Below are 16,842 nucleotides of genomic sequence, written 5' to 3'. Positions count from 1 at the left end.
CTGGGCCTCGGTTATTTCATCTGTAAAGTGAAGACTGTGAGGCAGGGGCCGTGTCCGATCTAATTTGCTTGTATCCACCCCAGTGCTTAGTACAGCGCCCGGAACGCAGTAAGTGCTTAACAGCATGATTGTTAAGGCAACCGAGACACGGTTGCACAACTTTATATACGTCAGGGGATTCAGGGTGTGTTCATTTTCTCAGTCCGACAGAGCTCTGAGTCCTCACGCTTTGCTGCTGCGCATCACGGTCTCCACCGCTTTGGCCACCTGGTCCGCACCCAAGTTATTCAGGGAGACGCTCTTCTCCTGACCGAAGGCTAAGGAGAGGCAGAGAAAGGCAGTTAGGCCTTAGACGGCGTTCCTCGGTTTCCCAACACCGCCTCCCCCCAGCCAGAGCCCCCCTTTCCATCTTAGAGTAGGCCCGAGTCTTGGGGTGAGGGCGGGGGTGGTGGTTTGGATGAGAGAGGGCGAGTTGGGGGGGCAGGGACGGGGCCACCAGAGGGAAGAGTGAGGAAGCCGGGGTGCTCAAGGTAACGGTTGCACCCAGTGGCCACCTCTGCATTCAGTATGGGGGGGAGCCCCAGTGTAAATGGGCGAACATTAAGTAGCTAGGGGCTGTTTGGACTGATCGGGCAAGCGGCCTAGTGATGTCAAATGACTTGCCCAAGGTCACGCAGCAGGGCAGTGGCTTTTGTTTTTTCCTCTGGGTATTCTTCAAGCACTTACTATCAATCAATCGATCGTATTTCCTGAGCGCTTACTGTGTGCCGAGCACCGTACTAAGCGCTTGGGAAGTACAAGTTGGCAACACATAGAGACGTATGCCAGGCAGCGTGGCTCAGTGGAAACAGCCCGGGCTTTCGAGTCAGGAGTCATGGGTTCCAACCCCGGCTCCGCCAATTGTCAGCTGTGTGGGCAAGTCACTTCTCTGGGCCTCAGTGACCTCATCTGTAAAATGGGGATTAAGACTGTGAGCCCTCCCGTGGGACAACCCGATCACCTTGTAACCTCCCCAGCGCTTAGAAACCTTTGAGCTGTATTTACTTATGGGCCTGTCTTGTGTTCCAATATCATGCAAGCGAGGTGTTAAGTGATGGTCTGTTTCTCAGTTATTAGGGTTTGTGCGCCATTCATTCATTCATTCAATTGTATTTATTGAGCGCTTACTGTGTGCAGAGCACTGTACTAAGCGCTTGGGAAGTACAAGCAGCAGAAGAGAAGCAGCGTGGCTCAGTGGAAAGAGCCCGGGCTTTGGAGTCAGAGGTCATGGGTTCAAATCCCGGCTCCACCAATTGTCAGCTGTGTGACTTTGGGCAAGTCACTTCACTTCTCGGTGCCTCAGTTACCTCCTCTGTCAAATGGGGATTAAAACTGTGAACCCCCCCCCGTGGGACAACCTGATCATCTTGTAACCTCCCCAGCGCTTAGAACGGTGCTTTGCACATAGTAAGCGCTTAATAAATGCCATTATTATTATTATTATTACAAGTTGACGACATATAGAGACGGTCCCCACCAGGGAGGAGATAGTCATAGGTTTACCAGTGCTTAGTCCTTGCACATAGTAAGCGCTTAATAAATGCCATTATTCTTCTTCTTATTATTATTATTACAAGTTGACGACATATAGAGACGGTCCCCACCAGGTAGGAGATAGTCACAGGTTTACCAGTGCTTAGTACTTGCACATAGTAAGCGCTTAATAAATGCCATTATTATTCTTCTTATTATTGTTATTACAAGTTGATGACATATAGAGACGGTCCCCACCAGGGAGGAGATAGTCACAGGTTTACCAGTGCTTAGTCCTTGCACATAGTAAGCGCTAAATAAATGCCATTATTATTCTTCTTATTATTGTTATTACAAGTTGATGACATATAGAGACGGTCCCCACCAGGGAGGAGATAGTCACAGGTTTACCAGTGCTTAGTACTTGCACATAGTAAGCGCTTAATAAATGCCATTATTCTTCTTCTTATTATTATTATTACAAGTTGACGACATATAGAGACGGTTCCCAACAGGGAGGAGATAGTCACAGGTTTACCAGTGCTTAGTCCTTGCACATAGTAAGCGCTTAATAAATGCCATTATTATTATTATTCTAAGCACTGGGGATAGATACAGGGTAATGAGGTTGGACGCAGTCCGTGTCCCACAAGGGGCTCACAGTCGCAATCCCATTTTACAGGTGAGGGAACTGAGGCGCGGAGGCGTTAACCGACTAGCCCACACTCACACGGCAGACGAGAGGTAGAGCTGAAAGTACAACCCAAGTCCTGCCTCGCAGGCCAGTTGAACACAGGTCAGGTCACGCAGTTTCTCTTTGAGGGGGGGAAAAGGGGCTCAGTACGGTCAGCCCCTGCCCTGACGCAGCAACAGGGAGGCCGTGGGCCGCTCACCGTAGCGGGCCCAGAGCTTGGGCTGTACTTCGGAGCACTCCCGGATCAGGATAGGGAAGGTAGGGTTGGCCTTCTTCAGCTCCACATAGTGCTTCTCGATGAAGTCCCTGTGGGTGGACACGGCATGAGAAAGCGGGAAATTTCCCGTTCCCGGGAGCGTCCTCAACTCCCCGCCCCGGCCCGGCCGGGATTCCCACCCACCGTCACCCCCCGCAGCCATCCCCGGCCCTGTGAGGTCTCCCGTTTCGCTAGACTGTAAGGTCGTTGTGGGCAGGGAGTGTGTCTACCAACTCTGTTGCATTGGCTCTCCTAAGCGCTTATTACAGTGCTCTGCATGCAGTAAGCGTTCAATAAATGAATGAATGAATAAATACCATTAATTGCGTGACTCCCCCTTTTAGACTGTGAGCCCACTGTTGGGTAGGGACTGTCTCTATATGTTGCCAATTTGTACTTCCCAAGCGCTTAGTACAGTGCTCTGCATGCAGTAGGCATTCAATAAATGAATGAATGAATACCATTAATTGCGTGACTCCCCCTTTTAGACTGTGAGCCCACTGTTGGGTAGGGACTGTCTCTATATGTTGCCAATTTGTACTTCCCAAGCGCTTAGTACAGTGCTCTGCATGCAGTAGGCATTCAATAAATGAATGAATGAATAAATACCATTCATTGAGTGACTCCCCCTTTTAGACTGTGAGCCCACTGTTGGGTAGGGACTGTCTCTATATGTTGCCAATTTGTACTTCCCAAGCGCTTAGTACAGTGCTCTGCACAGAGTAAACGCTCAATAAATACGATTGATGATGATGATGACTGTTCTCGCTCCCGCCAGCTGAGGTAATCCTCTAGATTGTAAACTCACTGTGGGCAGGGAACATGTCCATGTTGCCTTGGACATCTCCCGAGTGCTTAGTAATAATAATAATGATGGTATTTATTAAGCGCTTACTATGTGCAAAGCACTGTTCTAAGCTGCTGGGGAGGTTACAAGGTGATCAGGTTGTCCCACGGGGGGCTCACAGTCTTCATCCCCATTTTACAGATGAGGTAACTGAGGCACAGAGAAGTTAATAATAATAATAATAATAATAATGACGGCATTTGTTAAGTGCTTACTATATGCAAAGCGCTGTTCTAAGCACTGGGGGGAATACAAGGTGATCAGGTTGTCCCACAGGGGGCTCACAGTCTTCAACCCCATTTTACAGATGAGGTAACTGAGGCCCAGAGAAGTTAATAATAATAATAATTATAATGACGGCATTTGTTAAGCGCTTACTACGTGCAAAGCGCTGTTCTAAGCGCTGGGGGGAATACAAGGTGATCAGGTTGTCCCACGGGGGGCTCACAGTCTTAATCCCCATTTTACAGATGAGGTAACTGAGGCCCAGAGAAGTTAATAATAATAATAATGACGGCATTTGTTAAGCGCTTACTATGTGCAAAGCGCTGTTCTAAGCGCTGGGGGGAATACAAGGTGATCAGGTTGTCCCACAGGGGGCTTACAGTCTTCATCCCCATTTTACAGATGAGGGAACTGAGGCCCAGAGAATAATAATAATAATAATAATAATAATAATGACGGCATTTGTTAAGCGCTTACTATGTGCAAAGCACTGTTTTAAGCGCTGGGGGGAATACAAGGTGATCAGGTTGTCCCACGGGGGGCTCACAGTCTTAATCCCCATTTTACAGATGAGGGAACTGAGGCCCAGAGAAGTTAATAATAATAATAATGACGGCATTTGTTAAGCGCTTACCATGTGCCAAACGCTGTTCTAAGCGCTGGGGAGGTTACAAGGTGATCAGGCTGTCCCCCGGGGGGCTCACGGTCTTCATCCCCATTTTCCAGATGAAGGAACTGAGGCTCAGAGAAGTGAAGAGAGAAGCAGCGTGGCTCAGCGGAAAGAGCCCGGGCTTTGGAGTCAGAGGTCATGGGTTCGAATCCCGGCCCCGCCAATTGTCAGCTGGGTGACTTGGGGCGAGTCGCTTCACTGGGCCTCAATTACCTCATCTGTAAAATGGGGATGAAGACTGTGAGCCCCACATGGGACAACCTGATCACCTTGTCTCCTCCCCAGCGCTTGGAACGGCGCTTTGCACATAGTAAGCGCTTAACAAATACCAAAATTATTTATTATTATTATTATAAGTGACTTTCCCAAGGTCACACAGCTGTGGAGGAGCCGGGATGCGTCCCGTCCCAACGTACCGGACTCCCTGGCTCTGTACTGAGCGCTGGCACAGGTGGATGCGGAGCTCCCTCAGCTGAGGGCCCACCGTGGCCCCGGCCCCTCGAGCCGCCATCGCCGCCGCCATCTTTCGAAGGTCACTTTGGCCCCCGCCACTCGGGGATTCCCCGCCTCGTCCAATCCCCGGGCCCCGCGTCCGCCCTCGCCCAATGGCTCCCCGCGCTGCGGAGAATCCCCGCCACCCCCCTCAGAAACGAGCCAATCAGCGGCGAGATGGGGAAGGGGGCGTGGTCAAGGGCTCCGGCCGGCGGCTGGCGGCCGCGGCGCATTGTGGGTAGCCCCCCCCCCACCCCGCGCGCGCAGTGCATTGTGGGCCGCGGAGGCTTGAGTGACGGTTGGTTGTTTGGCCTCCCAATTCGGGCCCCTCTTCTCGGTTACGGGGAAGATGCCGGAGCGAGATAGTGAGTCTCGGGGCCGCAGCCTCCCCTTCTCCTGGGTCTGGGTGTGGTGGTGTGTCCTGGGTGTGTTTGTTTGACCTGGGTTGTTGGTGTGACCTAGTGTGTTTTGTGTGTCCTCGTGTGTTTGGGTGTCTTGGGTGTGTTGGTGTGTCCTGGGTGTGTTTGTCTTGTGTGTGTTTGGGTGTCCTGGGTGTGTTTGTTTGACCTGGGTTGTTGGTGTGACCCGGTGTGTTGGTGTGTCCTGGGTGTGTTGGTGTGTCCTGGGTGTATTGGTGTGTCCTGGGTGTGTTTGTGTGTCATGGGTGTGTTTGTCCTGTGTGTGTTTGGGTGTCCTGAGTGTGTTTGTTTGACCTGGGTTGTTGGTGTGACCCGGTGTGTTTTGTGTGGCCTGGTGTGTTTGGGTGTCCTGGGTGTGTTGATGTGTCATGGGTGTGTTTGTCCCGTGTGGGTTTGGGTGTCCTGTTGTGTGTGTTTGTTTGACCTGGGTTGTTGGTGTGACCTGGTGTGTTGGTGTGACCTGGTGTGTTGGTGTCTCCTGGGTGTGTTGGTGTGTCCTGGGTGTATTGGTGTGTTTGGGTGTCCTGAGTGTGTTTGTTTGACCTGGGTTATTGGTGTGACCTGGTGTGTTTTGTGGATCCTGGTGTGTTTGGGTATCCTGGGTGTGTTGATGTGTCATGGGTGTGTTTGTCCTGTGTGGGTTTGTTTGACCTGGGTTGTTGGTGTGTCCTGGGTGTGTTTGTGTGTCCTGGGTGTGTTTGTCCTGTGTGTGTTTGGGTGTCCTGTGTGTGTTTGTTTGACCTGGGTTGTTGGTGTGACCTGGTGTGTTTTGTGTGTCCTGGGTGTATTGGTGTGTCCTGGGTGTGTGTGTGTCGTGGGTGTGCTTGGGCTTCCTGGGTGTGTTTGGGTGTCAATCAATCAATCGTATTTATTGAGCGCTTACTGTGGGCAGAACTCTGGACTAAGCGCTTGGGAAGTACAAGTTGGCAACATAGAGAGGCGGTCCCTACCCAACAGTGGGCTCACAGTCTAAAAGGGGGAGACAGACCACAAAACCAAACGTACTAACAAAATAAAATAAATAGATAGGTACAAGTAAAATAAATAAGTAAATAGAGTAATAAATATGTACTAGCAGATACATTTGTACAGGTGCTGTGGGGAAGGGAAGGAGGTAAGATGGGGGGGATGGAGAGGGGGACGAGGGGGAGAGGAAGGAAGGGGCTCAGTCTGGGAAGGCCTCCTGGAGGAGGTGAGCTCTCAGTAGGGCCTTGAAGGGAGGGAGGGAGGCGAGGGAGGGAGGTGTGTCCTGGGCGTGTTGCTGTGTCCCGGGTGTGTTGGTGTGTCCTGTGTGTGTTTGGGTGTCCTGTGTGTGTTTGGGTGTCCTGGGTCTGTTGGTATGCCCTGGCTGTGTTGGGGTCTATGTGTTTTTCTGTGTGGGTGAGGTGGCTATGGAGGATGGGAGTTGGGGGTTTGAGCCGGTTGTCACAGTGGCCTCTTCGTCTTCTCTCGTAGATGAGCCGTTCTCCAACCCTCTGGCCCCGGATGGCCATGAGGTGGACGATCCCCACTCCTTCCACCAGTGAGTGAAACGCTTCCTCGGCCCGCTGCTTCTCTCCTCGGGGCTCGCAGAGGGGGAGGGTGGAGAGCTCATGGGGCCGGGGATGGGGAGACAATAGCACCTTGTATATCCCTCGTAGATTTTTTTTGATGGCACTCGTTAAGCCCTCACTGGGTGCCAGACACTGTCCTAAGCGCTGGTGTAACAGTCAAAATAATGATGCTTTTCGTTAAGCGCTTACTATGTGCCAGGCACTGTTGTAAGCGGTGGGGTAGATACGAGGTCTTCTGGTTTGACACAATCCCTGCCCCCAAATGAGGCTCGCGGTCTTAATCCCAAGCGCTCAGTACAGCGCTCTGCACACAGGAAGCGCTCAATAAATACGACTGATTGATTGATTAATCGCCATTTTACAAATGAGGTAGCTGAGGCCCAGAGAAGTGACTGGCCTGAGGTCACACAGCAGACGAGTGGGGGAGCCGGGACTAGAACCCATGACCTTTTGAATCATTCAATCGATCAATCGTATTTATTGAGCGCTTACTGTGTGCAGAGCACTGTACTAAGCGCTTGGGAAGTACAAATTGGCACCATATAGAGACAGTCCCTACCCAACATTGGGCTCACAATCTAAAAGGGGGAGATGGAGAACAAAACCAAACACACTAACAAAATAAAATAAATAGAATAGATATGTACAAGTAAAATAAATAAATAGAGTAATAAATAGGTACAAACATATATACGTATATACAGGTGCTGTGGGGAAGGGAAGGAGGTAAGATGTGGGGGATGGAGAGGGGGACGAGGGGGAGGATTTCTATACATGATTTCTTTTACATTTCAAAAATGAACAGTTTTTATTAAAAGTTCTCCCAGATTAGCAGAAGGTTTCAAAAATAACAATCCCGTCCCTTCCAATCAGCAAAAATGATCAGTGTCTGTACTCGGGAGTCTTACTCACATCATTAAAACATCCCCTCTAGGGTAAAAGTAGTTTATCAAAAAACTAAACGAGGAGTCTTTAAATCTACATGTTCCGCTGTAAATGTAGTGGAAGTGTCGGTGAGAAACGGCCTGGCTTTCATATATAAAATAAATACTGTCCAGTAAAATTCTGCAAAGAGACGGATTCACGTTTCCGAGCTCGGGGGGTGGGGGTGGGGGGTGCGCAGCAGACAAGTGGCGGAGGTGGGATTAGAACCCAGGTCCTTCTGGCGCCCAGGCTCGTGCCTTTTCCCGCTAGGCCAGGCTGCTTCCCGATTTTAATAACGTCTGGCAACTGCCTAGTCTAGCGAGATTTCTAGGCTTTCTTTCAGGGAAGGATCTGCTTCCTCCGTCTACCAAAGGAAGGCACGTTTTGGGAACCAGCAGGAATCTTTTGCAGCAACTGATTATTATTATTATTATTATCATTATTATTCAGTTCATCTCTTGAACCCTAGACAGCAGGCCAACGTGACTAGGCAGAAGGGCCATGAAAAAAGAGCACTTATGTCTGAAATTTGATTGCACGGTAAGGGAAATGGGTCGGTTAAATTTACCGTTTACATGCAGAAAACTAGAATCACCTTCTCTGGGAGACAAAAATCCATCCAGGCACTTGCTTAGAGGGTAAAGTCCTGGTAAGAGAAGTATCACTTCTCTCTTTCTTACTTCCTCAGAGCTTAGTACAGTGCATTACACCTAGTGAGTGCTCAGGACATAATATTTACTACTACTACTAGGACTGGGGTGGGGGAAGGGGTGAGAAAATGTCTGTTAAGGAAGCTGGGTGCTCAGTAAATCTTGTTACTGTCACAAGCATAAACAGGTACAAAACCCATAGGCACTGCTCTAAAATAACTGTTAAAACATTTTCAATTAGGAGAAGTCTGACCCTTATCCCATAGTTTTCACTGTCTCCGTCATCGGGAGTGGTATTTATTGAGTGCTTACTGTGTGCAGAGCACTCTACTAAGCCCTTAAAGTAGAATACAGCAGAGCTGATAAACATGTTCCCTGGTCAAAATGAGCTTCAAGTCTAGAGGGGGAGACAGTAATTAGTGTAAATAAGTAATTTGTAATACATATTGTATAGGTATTTAATCTATACAAGTCGCACAGTGGCTTTCAGTAGTTTTTCAGGTAAACCAGGGCAGGATTTTCAGCTATTACATTGTCCCCCGTGGGAGTTCCGAGGGATTTGGCAACTGCCCGCAAGAGGAGAAGATGCCAGAAGGATTGGGGACGAACAAGATCTGAGCAACAGGTGTCGACCCAAAGCCCAGCCAACGTAGCCTTTTGACGGTCCACCCCTCTCCTGCAGGTCGAAGCTGACAAATGAAGACTTCCGGAAGCTTCTGATGACTCCCCGGGCCACTCCTACGTCGGCACCCCCTTCGAAGTCCCGCCACCATGAGTGAGTAAACGGAGAGCGGTTTTCCCCGGCCTCTTCTCCTTCCCTCCGGCTGCGACCCCCCATCAGTTTTCGAACTGCAGGGTAGGAGAGCGACGGTTTCCCTCCTCCGACTTCCGCTCCTGTCCCCCAGTCCTGGCGTCCGTCTGCTCAGAACCGGGGGTCCGGTCTCCAGGCCCGGCCCCCGCTGACGAGGTGACACGTGGCTTCTGTTTGCTAGGATGCCCCGGGAGTACAATGAAGATGAAGATCCAGCCGCCCGCAGGAGGAAGAAGAAAAGGTGATGGGCACAGGTGGCAGTGGGGGGTGGCGGTGGCAGGAAGAAGAAGATGCCTCTGGCGGAGGGCAGGGCCCAGAAGAGATGTAGGGGCTGAGACTGGTTTTATGGAGGGACCGGAGGTGGGCTCAGTGGCTAGGGACAGGCCCGGAGCCAGCGGCGGCTCACGCCCCGGTCCCCCTACACAGTTACTACGCCAAGCTGCGGCAGCAGGAGATGGAGCGGGAGCGGGAGCTGGCGGAGAAGTACCGAGACCGTGCCAAGGAGCGGCGGGACGGGGTCAACAAGGACTACGAGGAGACGGAACTGATCAGTACCACTGCCAACTACCGGGCCGTGGGCCCCACCGCCGAGGCGTGAGTGCTGCTGCCCGCCCGGCCGGGGCGGGGGAGCCCCGGGCCCCCGGCGTGCTGACCTCCCTCTCTGAGCTGGGCCCAACGGCCCCGGCGTCCCGGCTTCGGCCCCGGCTCCCGCTTCTCACGACGGCACGAGGGCCCCGGGAGGCGCTGACTGGGGGTGGCTGCCTTCCTAGCTCCCAGCTGTCCCCTCTCCATCCCTGATTCTCCATCAAAAAGCCAGCACGCACCGTCCAGTCCCTTCCGTGTGCCTCACGATGGGCCACTCTCGCGTGCAGTGCCCCCAGCCCCGAGGTCGGGCCGGCCCCAGCGGCGATCCTTTTCTCACCTTTTAGACTGTGAGCCCACTGTTGGGTAGGGACCGTCTCTATATGTTGCCAACTTGTACTTCCCAAGCACTTAGTACAGTGCTCTGCACACAGTAAGCGCTCAATGCATACGATTGATTGATTGATTGATTGATCTCCCAGGGACAAATCGGCCGCGGAGAAGAGGCGGCAGTTGATTCAGGAGTCCAAGTTCTTGGGTGGTGACATGGAGCACACCCATTTGGTGAAAGGGTTGGATTTTGCCCTCCTCCAGAAGGTGAGGCCTAGGGAGACCCGGGGGAGGGGCGGGGAGGGGGGTCAACCTTGCCTTCTTAGCACCCTCCGGGAGAGGAGCTTAGTACAGTGCCCTGCACACGATAAACAGTAAATGTGATAGAGTGGTTGAGCCGGAGGCCAAGGGGGTCAGGGGCTTCCCCAAGATGACCCTCTCCCTGTCAGGTGCGGGCGGAGATCGCCAGCAAGGAGAAGGAGGAGGAAGAGCTGATGGAGAAGCCCCAGAAGGAGACCAAGTGAGTACACGAGGCGCCCATCCTTCTGCTGGGTGGGGGTGGCGGGAACTAAGGCGGGGCAGCTTGGGCTCACCACCTCCTCCCTCCCTCCCTCTCTCCTGTCTTCCAGGAAAGATGAAGATCCGGAGAACAAAATTGAGTTTAAGACGCGGCTGGGTAAGGACTGGGCGGCAGGGCTGTTGGGTGCAGGAGGGAACCGGGGGGCTCGCGGCCCGGATGTCGGGGGCCGGAGGGGGGTAGGGAGAGATGCCCTTCGGCCTTGGGCCCCTAGAATTGGCAGGGGGTGGGCTGTACTGGGGAAAGCAGGTCTCTCCCCCAGCTCTCTTCCGTGCTGGGACAGGAAAAAGCCGCAGCTTGGGCCATTTGTGAGGGAGGGGGGGTAACAGGTAGGTGGCTACTGGGCCTCTGGCCTCAAGAAATCATGTTTCAGGTGTTCCCTCCTTAATGATAATAGCGATATTCGGTCAGCGCCGACTATGTGCCAAGCGCTAAGTCCTGGGGTGGATACAAGATCATCAGAGGGGAAACAGTCCCTGTCTTATATGGGGCTCACAGTCTTTCTCCCCTCTCCTTCTCCCTCTCCCCTGACCTCTCCCTCTTCTCCCCCGACCTCTCAATCTCCCCCCCCTTCCCCATCCATCGCGGGGTCAGGCCGCAACGTGTACCGCATGCTGTTCAAGAACAAGGCGTACGAGCGGAACGAGCTGTTCCTGCCCGGCCGGATGGCCTACGTGGTGGACCTGGACGACGAGTACGCGGACACGGACATCCCCACCACGCTCATCCGCAGCAAGGCCGACTGCCCCACCCTGGAGGCGCAGACCACGCTGACCACCAACGACATCGTCATCAGCAAGCTCACCCAGATCCTGTCGTACCTGCGGCAGGGCACCCGCAACAAGAAGCTGAAGAAGAAGGACAAAGGTGCCTGGGGAGGGCGGCGGTCGTTGCGGGGGGGGACCGGAGGGCCGGGGGTTCGTCCGGGTTCGGCTGCGATGCTCCCGGGTCCGAACGCCGGCCCGGGTGGGCGATCCGTTTGCGATCGGCCCTTACCCCAGGGCCGAAGCCAACGTGGGGCCGGCCGGGCTCGGGGTGAGGGCCCAGGTGGCCAGTGGGCAGATTCAGTATGTGCTCTTTCACGTGATGGACAAATTCTTTCATTCCGTCATATTTATTGAGCACTCACTGTGTGCAAAGCATTGGGAGCGTAGAACAGACACATTCCCTGACCTCTTGCTGATCCCTCCCTCAATCTGCCTCTCTCTCCCTCCTCCCCTCCCACCGGCGTCACAGGGAAGCTGGATGAGAAGAAGCCCCCTGAGGCGGACATGAAGTAGGTACCCGCTTGCGCCTCTCCCCTCAGCCCCCGCCCCCCGAGTCTCACCGGAGGGGAGGAGGAGACCCTTCCCTGGGTTGATTCCCCCTCGCCCCCGTCCATCTGCCCTGCCCCGCCTCCAGCATCTTCGAGGACATCGGAGATTACGTGCCCTCCGCCGCCAAGGCCCCGCGGGAGAAGGAGCGGGAGAGATACCGCGAGCGGGAGCGAGACCGGGAAAGGGAGCGGGACCGCGACCGCGAACGGGACCGAGAGAGGGAGCGGGACCGTGAACGGGACCGAGAGAGGGAGCGGGACCGAGAGAGGGAGGAGGAGAAGAAGAGACACAGCTACTTTGAGAAGCCCAAAGTGGATGACGAGGTGAACGTGGGGAACCGGTGGGAGGGGACTGGGACGGGGGAGAGGGGGGTTTGTGTTTGGTGGGGAGTAGCCCAGTGATCCCAGATGAAACCCCACCCAAGTCCCGGCCTAAATGAGCCAGGGTGACGCTCCCTTCCCGTTGGCCAGGCCCAGTTAGACCCATTATGACTTTTAGAGGGAGGGGTGGGGACCGAGCGTGCACGCTACCAGCCCAGCGTGGGCTCAGCAGCTCCTTGGGAGTGGGGGAAACAGCTGACAACTGCTGTCTATGCGCTGGGGTCCCCTGGGTGAAGACAGCATCGCGCCGTATCGGCAGCGGTGTGGCAGTGGGGAATACCTGATCCAGGGAGGATGGGCTAGTGATAGGGTTCAGGCCTGAGCTCGGGTCCGGAGGCCAGTCGGTCGTCACGGGAGGGTGTGGGGGCATGGGGGGAAGGCAGGAGGAAGCGGCCACGGGTGTGGCCCTGACCCATCTCTCCATTTCCCCAGCCCATCGACACAGATAAAGGTGAGTGAGTCCGGCCTGGCCGGGGAGGTGGCTTCGTGTGCTCGACGGGGTTGGGTGCTACCCTGGCTGTGCCGGCCACTGCCGGCCCGTGGGCCCCGGGCGGAGCAAAGACCCTGTCTGGCCTGGGAGGACGGCAGTCCGAGGCCTGGTTTCAGAGTTAGCCCAGATGGCTCGTCTTTCCTGGAGCTCTTCCCCCCACCCACGAGCCCTTGGCTTGGGAACCTCAGAGTGGGCGGGTGGGCCTCCTTGCATCAATGTGTCCATCCTTCAGGGGTGGGGGTTGGGGGGCTCCGGGCCCTGGGCCTCCTGAAGGGGAGGTCAAAGTGTCTGGCGCTTGCAGGCCCCGCGTCCGCGAAGGAGCTGATCAAGTCCATTAATGAAAAGTTTGCCGGAGCCGCCGGTTGGGATGGAACCGAATCATATCCTTTTATGCTGGAAACAGACTCTCCAGCGGGAGGGAAATGGAGGGTGTGGGAGGGGAGGGGTTTGCGTGGCCGAATTTGGGAAGGGAGTCCTGTCCCCAGAACCCCGGGGTCTGGGATGGCTTCGCCCATCCTCCTGCACTCGTTAATGTACCAGCTTTGGTGGGGATGGAGCCGTCTCTCTTGGGCCTCAATCCCCTTCCCGGGTCATCTGGCTGGCGTTGCTTTCTTTAATGGCTGCACTCTGAAGAAACAAGAAGACAAGAAGCAGCTGGGAGATTTCTTCGGCATGTCCAACAGTTACGCCGAGTGCTACCCAGCAACGTGAGAGTCCAGGGGCAATGGGGGGGGAGAGCAGGGAAGGGGCTGTCTGCATGTGAGTGTGTACGTGTACCCACGTGTAGGCGTGCCCTGCCGTGGGAGCGAGAGAGAGGGAGCCGTGCTGTGGAAGTGTGGCGTGGAAAGTGGAGGCGGGTGGGGACCCCCCTCCCCATCCCTGGATGCTGGCTGGGGGAGGGGGTCCTGGAAATGCGGTGCTGAGAGGCCAAGCCAGGCAGGCGCGCCTGACCTTCCCGAACTCTGTCCAGGATGGATGACATGGCTGTGGACAGTGATGAGGAGGTGGACTACAGCAAGATGGACCAGGTCTGGACCAGGGGAGGGCAGAGCCCAGAGCGGGGATGGGACGGCTCCGCTCCGCTCACCGTGGCGAGGCTCCGGCCCGTGGGGGGACCCCTCAGCTCTGCGCTCCCAGGGGCCGGGAGGGAGTCGGGCCACGGGGGCGGGTACGGCGGCTGCCAGCCTCAGCTGCCCGCCGGACCACGGGGCTCCCCCGAGGTCCAGTGCCCTGGGCCCAAGGACCGGGAGGTGCCGGTGAGAGGGCGGGGGGCTTGGGCTCCCCAGACTAGCTGCCGAGGATGGGCAGGCCCCGAATCCCTAGATCACCTAGGATCCCCGAGCCACATTTCAGGGGGCTCAGGAACTCCCCTGCCGCCAAGGGGATGGGAGGAAGCCAGTGAGCCCTCCCCTGGGGACAGCCCGGCCCACCTTACCATCCCGGCGCCCGGCCAGATGTGCTCGCTGATGTTCTCTTTCTGTCTCCTGCCGCAGGGCAATAAGAAGGGCCCACTGGGGCGCTGGGACTTCGACACCCAGGAGGAGTACAGCGAATACATGAACAACAAGGAGGCTCTACCCAAGTGAGTCCCTCACTGCCGCGGGCCCCCCGAACCGGGGCGCGGGGGCGAGAGGAGGGGCACGGTGGCCAGGGAAGCTGCTTCTGAGGGCTCCCCACCCGCCCCCACCTCCTCCGCTCCCCTTCCTCTAGGGCCGCCTTTCAGTACGGTATCAAGATGTCCGAGGGGCGGAAGACGCGACGGTTCAAGGAGACCAACGACAAGGCAGAACTGGACCGCCAGTGGAAGAAGATCAGTGCGGTGAGTTGGGGGGCTCCTGCCCCGTTGCGGGGGAGGCGGGTGGGCTTCATCCAGAGGGGGTCAAGGCCGCCACCAGGACGGAAGGGTCGGGGGAGTTTGGGGAAATGCCAGCAGGGAAGTGTTTTGGTGAGAGCGGTGGGCAGAAGCCCCCATTCTCCGGCAGCCTGCAGGACAGTTGCTTGTTCTCCTCCCATCACCTCTGATGGGATTTACGGAGCACCGACTATCCCGAGCGTTTAACTGGGTGTTGGAGCGAACCCACCAGAAGCAAAAATCCGTCAGTGGTATTTATTGAGCCCTCTCTGTGGGCAGAGCGCCGTACCGAGGGCTTGGGAGAATACAATCCAACAGAGTCGGTAGACGCGGTTTCTACCCACAAGGAGCTTAGGGTCTAGGGGGAAAGCGAAAGACATAATGCCTGCCCTCGGTGGGCTCGCAATTTGATGGGGGAGACTGACCGAGTTGAATGACGTTACTTGTAACTCTCTTCCCTTTGTAGGTGTGGAGATTTATGACAACTAGTTCCTCCTGTTAGAATGTAAACTCCTCGAGGGCAGGGACCGTCTCTTCCTTATACCGCACGGTCCCAAGTCCCTTAACCAGTGCGCACACAGGTGCTCCTTCAACAGCGATAATGTTTAGAGAAGCAGCATGGTCTAGTGTGTAGAGTATGGGTTTGGGAGTCGGAAGGACCTGTGTTCTAATCCTGGCTCCGCCACTTCTCTGCTGTGTGGCCTCAGGCAAGTCACTTTACTTCTCTGTGCTTCAGTTCCCTCATCTGTAAAATGGGGATTAAGACTCTGAGCCCTATGTGGGACAGGGATGCATCCAACCCGATTATCTTGTCTGTACCTCAGGGCTTAGTACCATACCATAAGCGCTTAGTACAGTGCTCTGCACACAGTCAGCGCTCAATAAATATGATTGATCGATTGATACCTGGCACATAGTAAGCGCTTAACAAATATACTCTCCCAAGCGCTTAGTTCAGCGCTGTGCGCACGGTAGGTGCTCAATAAATACGTCAGAATGAATATGAAATACCACAATTATCGTTGCTAATGACACGCTGCTCATTCCTCCACAGATTATTGAGAAGAGGAAGAAAATGGAGGCCGACGGGTAAGCGAGCAGAGGATTTTCCCTGCGGTTGTCGGGGCGGTTCTCGGCGTTCTGCTCCGGGGCTAACCCGGGTCTCCTCTTTTTGCAGGGTTGAAGTGAAAAGACCAAAATACTAGTGTGGAGCCCTGCCTCGGCCTGAAACCTCCTCCGACGGATGGGGGGGAGAGAGAATGTGTGCCCTCACCCCAGTGTTTTCCCTTGTGCTATACCCCGAGAGGCTGATGGGGTGCTTGTGCGTGTAAATAAGAGACGGCATTATAGTCCTGTAACTGTTTAGTTCTATTAAAACTCCAGTTTGCCGCCTTGGTGCGGAAATGCGGGCCCCATCATGTGTCTTCCCTTGTGCTATACCCCGAGAGGCTGATGGGGTGCTTGTACGTGTAAATAAGTAAGAGACGGCATTATAGTCCTGTAACTGTTTAGTTCTATTAAAACTCCAGTTTGCCGCCTTGGTGCGGAAATGCGGGCCCCACCGTGTGTTTTCCCTTGTGCTAAACCCCGAGAGGCTGATGGTGTGCTTGTGCGTGTAAATAAGTAAGAGACGGCGATATGGTCCTGTAACTGTTTAGTTCTATTAAAACTCCAGTTTGCCGCTTGGTGCGGAAATGCGGGCCCCACCGTGTGTTTTCCCTTGTGCTATACCGTGAGAGGCTGATGGGGTGCTTGTGCGTGTAAATAAGAGATGGCATTATAGTCCCGTAACTGTTTAGTTCTATTAAAACTCCAGTTTGCCGCCTTGGTGCGGAAATGTGGGCCCCACCGTGTGTTTTCCCTTGTGCTAGACCCCGAGAGGCTGATGGTGTGCTTGTGCGTGTAAATAAGTAAGAGACTGCGTTATAGTCCCGTAACTGTTTAGTTCTATTAAAACTCCAGTTTGCCGCCTTGGTGCGGAAATGCGGGCCCCACCGTGTGTTTTCCCTTGTGCTAAACCCCGAGAGGCTGATGGTGTGCTTGTGCGTGTAAATAAGAGACGGCATTATAGTCCCGTAACTGTTTAGTTCTATTAAAACTCCAGTTTGCCGCCTTGGTGCGGAAATGCGGGCCCCACCGTGTGCTTTCCCTTGTGCTATACCCCGAGAGGCTGATGGTGTGCTTGTGCGTGTAAATAAGAGACGGCATTATAGTCCCGTAACTGTTTAGTTCTATTAAAACTCCAGTTTGCCGCCTTGGTGC

The 16,842-nt window shown here is 54.6% G+C and overlaps 2 protein-coding genes across 2 annotated transcripts; one reads left to right on the top strand and one right to left on the bottom strand.

Moving 5' to 3' along the window:
* Window positions 1-125: 125 nt before the first annotated feature.
* On the bottom strand, window positions 126-4,766 carry NDUFA2 (NADH:ubiquinone oxidoreductase subunit A2). Its single transcript, XM_038771282.1, has 3 exons — window positions 4,621-4,766; window positions 2,406-2,512; window positions 126-317 (listed from the first exon to the last, which is right to left on the bottom strand). Exons 1-3 carry the CDS (start codon window positions 4,725-4,727, stop codon window positions 223-225), a joined length of 309 nt encoding a protein of 102 aa, XP_038627210.1. The 5' UTR covers window positions 4,728-4,766; the 3' UTR covers window positions 126-222.
* Window positions 4,767-4,974: 208 nt separating this feature from the next.
* Window positions 4,975-16,705, top strand: IK (IK cytokine). The gene is made up of 19 exons (XM_038771210.1): window positions 4,975-5,061; window positions 6,571-6,637; window positions 8,925-9,017; window positions 9,235-9,294; window positions 9,480-9,647; window positions 10,118-10,232; window positions 10,415-10,485; window positions 10,595-10,641; window positions 11,137-11,409; window positions 11,779-11,818; window positions 11,944-12,181; window positions 12,671-12,689; window positions 13,030-13,108; window positions 13,355-13,435; window positions 13,699-13,756; window positions 14,222-14,310; window positions 14,439-14,547; window positions 15,635-15,669; window positions 15,758-16,705. Exons 1-19 carry the CDS (start codon window positions 5,046-5,048, stop codon window positions 15,783-15,785), a joined length of 1,686 nt encoding a protein of 561 aa, XP_038627138.1. The 5' UTR covers window positions 4,975-5,045; the 3' UTR covers window positions 15,786-16,705.
* The last annotated feature ends 137 nt before the right edge of the window (window positions 16,706-16,842 follow it).

This window comes from Tachyglossus aculeatus, chromosome X2 (assembly GCF_015852505.1).
Source record: "Tachyglossus aculeatus isolate mTacAcu1 chromosome X2, mTacAcu1.pri, whole genome shotgun sequence".
NCBI lineage: Eukaryota > Metazoa > Chordata > Mammalia > Monotremata > Tachyglossidae > Tachyglossus > Tachyglossus aculeatus.
This window is presented reverse-complemented; position numbering and strand designations above follow the sequence as displayed.

What these genes read in the sequence shown, in the direction of transcription:
- NDUFA2 (XM_038771282.1), bottom strand. Translation starts at nt 4,727, where the DNA reads ATGGCGGCGGCGATGGCGGCTCGAGGGGCCGGGGCCACGGTGGGCCCT. An exon ending in GTACAGAGCCAGGGAGTCCG is followed by an intron (nt 2,513 to 4,620) that starts GTACGTTGGGAC and finishes GTCCACCCACAG; the next exon opens with GGACTTCATCGAGAAGCACT. An exon ending in CAAGCTCTGGGCCCGCTACG is followed by an intron (nt 318 to 2,405) that starts GTGAGCGGCCCA and finishes GCCTCTCCTTAG; the next exon opens with CCTTCGGTCAGGAGAAGAGC.
- IK (XM_038771210.1), top strand. An exon ending in CCCCCTGAGGCGGACATGAA is followed by an intron (nt 11,819 to 11,943) that starts GTAGGTACCCGC and finishes CCCCGCCTCCAG; the next exon opens with CATCTTCGAGGACATCGGAG. An exon ending in AGTGGAAGAAGATCAGTGCG is followed by an intron (nt 14,548 to 15,634) that starts GTGAGTTGGGGG and finishes ATTCCTCCACAG; the next exon opens with ATTATTGAGAAGAGGAAGAA.